The following is a 6,157-nucleotide window of genomic DNA, read 5'->3' as shown; positions in this document are numbered from 1 at the left end:
GTCTGCATGGTCTGCGTGTGCTGGCTCTGGGCATCTCTGAACGTCTTGCGGCCCAAGTCACTGGGAAAAGTCTGGGGTGGAGTCAACTTCTTCTGCAGCCCAGGGACCTAGAGTTGCTTCCCCTAGAGCAATATTTAAGTATTGTTGCCACAGGAAAAGAATGGATACTAAGTGGCAATCAAAGGAATCTGAAGGTGTTCGTTTCCAGTCCTTCTCTGACTCTATGGAGCCATTCTCTGAGACAGAGGGCAGAATTCTCAAACAGAAATGCAGGGCCAGGCAGTTCTTCTTGAGCAATTTATTTCAAAGACATGTCTCCCTCATGTTGGGGCTATCGGAATCCCTGTGGCTACATCATTAACTGATCTGTTCTATCAGGAGAACATTTACTGAGCACCTACTTTGTCAGGCTTTCTACTGACACTGGTGGCATGTTGACAAGATATAGCTGTGCTTTCGCAGGGAGCTCCAGGAGGGAAGTGTCCCTACAATATAATGTGGCATGCGTGAACTAAAATGACAGCAAGAAGGGATTTTACTCTCATTAGGAGAGTGTATCAGGGAAGATTTCATGGAGGAAATCACCTCTGGATGAATTTTGAAGTGAGTGGAAAGACGCCAGTCCTTCAGGCATAGAGAATAGCCTTGTCAAGTGTTTTCTGACCTGGTGCTTTACCAAGGGACTGCACATCTCTAGGAGGACGAGAAAGTCAAGTTTCAGGAGCCATGATGAAAAGCAAAGCCTGGTGAGATGGCAGAGATTAGACTGCAGGGGCCCAAGGGTGTGTGACTTGCATGCCAGGGAGAGAAGTCTGAACTTGAGCCTGAAGGCTCAGCATGCTCTACGAGGTGGTGAGCAGATGAGTGACAAAGTCCAGTTAATGTTTTAGGAAGTTCTGGGCAGTTGAGTTGGATAGACTGGATGTGGGGGGCAGAGGAGGGAGCCCAGTGAAGATGAGGCCTGAGGCTCTGCACTGAGACCCTGGCAGCAGAAGAGGAGAACACGGGCCAGCTGAAAGGCTGTCAGGAAGCCGACACCAACAAGATGTCATGGTTGGTCTGGACATGGGAAGTGAGGGAAAGGAAGAGCCTGTTCCCTTCCAAGTGTCAATCCTTTGAAAGGATTTCTGCAGAAAGGCACTAGAAGAAGAAGATCAGAATTCTAAATCCCTGCTCACCCTTAAATGAAAGAAACTACCCTTTGGAAATCCAAGGACACGATGACTGAGCTGGAATTGAGGAATATTGTCCTGGTGAGACTCCTATGGGTAGCTGTGTCCAGTAGCTGTCTGTGCAGGTGGAACTGCAGACTTCCAGCCACTGTCACTCTTTCTGTGTCTGTAAACAGTTCAACTGTTTCTAACAAGTTTTTTCTTTTTGGAAAAAAAATGCTCTGTTTTCCCTATAGGGATTTTGACTATTCTTTATAAAGCATAAAGGAGTCTTTATAAAGGATTCTTTGTAAATTTCCTTTGGGTAAGAAGACTCTAAACTATATTGTTAAAACAACATAGGATACTGTGTGAAACAATGACTAGCTTCTATACCCAGAACCTTATTATCATAGTTCATTTAAATGATGTCGCCGTGTTTTCGGAAAATGTTGAGAGCACATTATGTTCATGTCATATATTCACTTTACCACTTAGACTTGAACTGAGACATCTCTTGGAACAAGCATGATGTTATGCATAGCTTGCAGGACATCATCCCTCTCCCGTAAACAAAGGCTGTAAGAAGTTCCTGCCCTTCTCCTGCCTGCTTTCAGCATGTGGAATTTTATATTCATACCATTTGTGTGCTTCAAAAACTTTTCAGTTGCCTATTCATCAAGTATGGCTGCATATCCTTCCTTTCTCTCCTACCGGCATGGTTCCTTGTGTGTAAGCAATTTGAGGGGGAGGCAAAGGGGAAAAGCTAGAGTCAGCCATTCTCTGTCCCAGAATTTCCCGGCATCAACCTTGTTCTTAAAAATATATGTGTACTATTCCCTTAAACTCCAGGAGGCTTTGTCTCATTATATACTATTCTTTTGCTACCCTTTCCCACTTAAGGTACCCAGTACTCCTAAGTCCTGTGAAATACCCCTTGGATCTGGATTGATTATACCTGATTTTCTCCACTGCGCATAAAAGGTATACTGTGATTGTGAATTTTCATATGCTGTGTTTGTAAGAGTCTCTCATTTTCTGATCTCTGCAGCATGGTTTCTAATCCAGCACCGCCAGCTGCTGCAGAAAACATTCCTGACAGTGTGACCACCGCACCTCAACTCGGCTCTCGACACACAGCGAGTTGGCACGGGTTCACTGTGCCGCTGCAAGAGCAGCAGAACCCAGTGTCTGACGACTGCCCTGCCATCAGGAGCCTTTCCCTTGGAGCGAAACCACTGATCCAAACTCCAAGTGGAGGCTCCAATACTATCCTTAAATTGAGGACAAAATTGAGGAGGTGAGTGTCGAGTGATGGTAGTTGTTTTACAGTAAACACATTGAGCATAAAGAGAATTGTTATGACTGTCTGTTGCAGGGGGCAGAAAACCCAGTCCAAACAGGCTTAAATAAAAGAGGCATCTGTTAGGTCACGGAGCTAAAAAAGTCCAGGCCTAGAGTCAGGGTCCATTTCCTATTCTGCCTCCTCTTTGCTAGTTCCACGACTGAGCTCAGCACCGTCAGACCCGACCTCTTCCTGCACACGGCTCTGCTCAAGCCCGAACCTGGGGTTGTCTCCTTAATCTGTGTGTGCTGGCTCTGGGCGTCTCTGAACCTGTCAGTGGCCAGGGTCCCTGGGAAAATTTTGAGGTGGCGTGAATATCATCTGCAGCCCAGAGACTTAGAGCTGCTTCCTCTAAAGTTTAAGGATTGCTGCCTCAGGAAAAGAATGGACACTGAGTGGCAAGCGAAGGAACCTGACGGCCTTTGTTCCCAGTCCTTCTCTGACTGTGTAGAGCCATTCTCCAAGGCGAAGGGCAGAATCCTCAAACAGTGCAGGGCCAGGCACTCTTCTTGAGCAGTTTGTTTTAAAGCCCTGTCTCCCTCATTTTGGGACAATCAGAGAATCCCACTGGCTAGTTGATTAACTCATCTGTTCTGTTAGGAGAACATTTACTGAGCACCTGCTTTGTCAGTCTTTTAGCTGACACTGGGGGCACAGTGACAAGATGATAGCTGTGCTTTGAGGGAGCTCCAGGAAGGAAGCGTCACTACAATACAATGTGGCGTGCATGAACTCAATTCACACCAACAAATGATTTCACTCTCATTGGGTGGTGCATGTGGGAGGACTTCATGGAGGAGATGGCCTCTGCTAGAATTTGGAAGAGTGAACGGAAAGATTCCAGCCCTTTAGACACAGGACAACACAGGTCCTGCAGGTGTTTTCTGACCTGATACTTTACCAAGGGATTGCATGTCATCAGGAGGGCCAGCAAGTCAAGTTTCTGGAGGAATGACAGAAGGCAAAGCCTGGAGAGACGGCAGGGGTCCAAGGATGTGCGACTTGCACATCAGGCAAAGGGGTCTGAACTTGATCCTGAAGACTCAGCGTGCTGTAGAAAGGTGGTGAGCACATGAGCAACAAAGTCCAGTTGAATTTTTAGGAAGTTGTGGGCAGGTGAGTGGATAGGCTGGATGTGAGGGGCAGAGGCGGGAGCCCAGCGAAGATGAGGCCTGAGGCTCTGCTCTGAGACTCTGGCAGTAGAAGTGGAGAGCACGGGCCAGCTGAAAGGCTAAGAAGCCGACACCAACAAGATACTATGCTTGGTCTGAACATGGCAAGTGAGACAAAGGAAGAACCTGCTGGTTTCCAAGAGTCAATCTTTTGGAAGGAATTTGGTGAAAGACACTGGAAAACAGGATCAGAATTCTGAATCCCTGCTTATCCTTGAAGGACAGAAACCATGCCTTTGGAATTCTAAGGACGCGATGGCTGAGCTGGGTACAATCAGGAATACTGCGGTCCTGGTAGGACTCCTGCGGGTAGCGGTGTCCAGTGGCTGTCTGCGCAGGTGGACTGCGGACTTCCAGCCATTCTGTTACTCTTTCTGTTCTGTAAACAGTTAATTTTTTCAAAAAGTTTTTTGTTTTTAAAAATGAAGACTCTGTTCACCCCTTAGGGATTTTGAGAACTCTTTATAAAGGATTTTTTTATAAACGTACTTTAGGTAAGAAGATTTTAAAGTATCTAGTTAAAAACAACATAGGATACTCTGTTATATAATGACAAGTTTCTGTCCCCCTAATCTTACTATAATAGTTCATTTAAAACATGTCTATGTGTTTTGGAAACAGAGTGAGAGCACAGTATGCTCACGTTATGTATCCGCTTTGCCACTTAGTCCGGAACTGGGACATCTCTTAGAATAGGCTTCACTTTACGCATAGCTCCAGAACATCATCCCCCACCCATAAACAAATACTCAGTCATGTAAGCTGCTATTTTGTTTTGTTCAAGGTAATAAACTTTTAAGATGACTGTTTGGGGAAAAGCAGCTACCGGTTAGCAATTGCTCCCGAATCTGCACAACAAGTTTAGGAGAGTTTTATTCTTTGAAAAACATGAGATGGTTTGGGGAGGCAGGTGTGTGTGTCACACAGCAGGCTGCCTGTGGTCACAGCTCCGTCAGACTGTTGTTTCTGCCTCTGCCTGAACCCAAATCCCCTCCCAGCCAGACAGAAGTGTTCGCTTATGCAGCTAGCCCTGCCTCAGTTTATACCACATCTTCTACCTGTTGGCTGAGACATTGGATGTTGATGTCCACGTCAACTTCTGGGCACCCCAATATGATGTTCCCTCCAATAGCCAGTGAAGGAGACAACTTCAAGGCTACATAAGAAAAAATGCACATTCCTCGTGAAACTAACATGTGCCCACTGCTGCTTAATTTTGTGCTGTGCATTATACAGTCCCAGCTTTCCTTACAGTTGTCCACAAAGTGTCCTTTCTCACTGTGATCTTACTTTAAGCACCTACTGTCTGGCGGTGTCCTTGGTCATCTGTTTGTGTCTTTGTGCCTTTGCATACTGCAAAGGGTGTGACACCTTCCTGCCCTTCCCCATGTTGCTTTCAGCATGTGGAATTTTGTATTTACACCATTTGTGTGCTTCCAAAACCTTTTAGTTGCCTGTCCATCAAATATGCCTGCGTGTCCTTTATTTCTTTTGTATTGGCACAGTTCCCTGTGTGTAAGCAATTTGAGAGGGAAGCAAAGGGGAAAAGCTTCAATCAGCCATTCCCTGTCGTATAATTTCCCTGCATTAACCTTGTTCTTAAAAATATATATGTACTATTCCCTTAAACTCTAGGAGGCTTTGTGTCATTGTATGCTATTCTTTTACTACCCTTTCTTACTTAACTTACCTAGTACTCCTAAGTCCTGTGAAATACCCCTTGGATCTGGATTGATTATACCTGATTTTCTCCACTGTACATAAAAGGTATACTGTGATTGTAGAGTTTTAAATGCCATGTTTTTAAGAGTCTCTAATTTTCTGACATCTGCATCCCTGTTTCAAATCCAAGATCTCCAGCTCCTTCTGAAAAGGTTCACACTGCTGTGGCCACCCCAGGAACCCATGTCCCTAGCGGCCTTGATCTCAATGCCACTTTCCATGGTCAGCAAGGGGAGCAACCAAACCACAGCCCTCCGGCTTCTCCCAACCTGCTTCACTCAACACCACCACCCCCGACCCAGAGCCCAGGATTTTTCCGTAAAATGCTGGCAAGGTTCAGAAAGAGGTAAGTGTCGGGTGATGCTGGTTTTGGAGTCAACATACAGAGCTTAAGGAAAATGTTTTTTTGCTGTTATTGTTGTTGCATGAAGCCACTGCCCAGGTATTTTTCATTCTGCTATCAGCTCATGTTTTTCTGGTTTGTATATATCTAACTGTATATGTTAAAACATTAAAATAGAAAGCACAGAGCTCAGAGTCTTTTCAAAACACTAAAAGTTGTCTAGCATTTGGGAGGTTTTTGTGATTATTCTTTAATTACTGTTCCTTTTGGTCACACACCTGTCCGCGGGGCAGGGTCACTGTGGTTTAGCAGAACGTCAGCTCTGGGCGAGCGAAGGACCGGTGCTCCACAGCAGTCGGCAGGGGAGGGCTCGCATCCACTCCGGCATCTGTGGACATAAGGAGAGGGGCGTGTTTCTTTGCTC

At 45.7% G+C, this 6,157-nt stretch overlaps 1 protein-coding gene across 1 annotated transcript in view; it reads left to right on the top strand.

Moving 5' to 3' along the window:
* Positions 1–2,077: 2,077 nt before the first annotated feature.
* Positions 2,078–6,157, top strand: part of LOC105816403 — a 45,620-nt gene continuing 41,540 nt past the window's right edge. Inside the window, exons 1-2 of the mRNA XM_012651813.1 lie at positions 2,078–2,451; positions 5,521–5,736. Coding sequence (XP_012507267.1) covers positions 2,204–2,451; positions 5,521–5,736 — 464 coding nt within the window. The 5' untranslated portion in view covers positions 2,078–2,203. The remainder of the gene's footprint in view (positions 2,452–5,520; positions 5,737–6,157) is intronic.

This window comes from Propithecus coquereli, unplaced genomic scaffold, assembly GCF_000956105.1.
Source record: "Propithecus coquereli isolate 6110/MARCELLA unplaced genomic scaffold, Pcoq_1.0 Scaffold370, whole genome shotgun sequence".
In the NCBI taxonomy this organism is placed as follows: domain Eukaryota; kingdom Metazoa; phylum Chordata; class Mammalia; order Primates; family Indriidae; genus Propithecus; species Propithecus coquereli.
The sequence above is the reverse complement of the archived record's forward strand: the minus strand, read 5'-3'. Positions and strand labels throughout refer to the sequence as shown.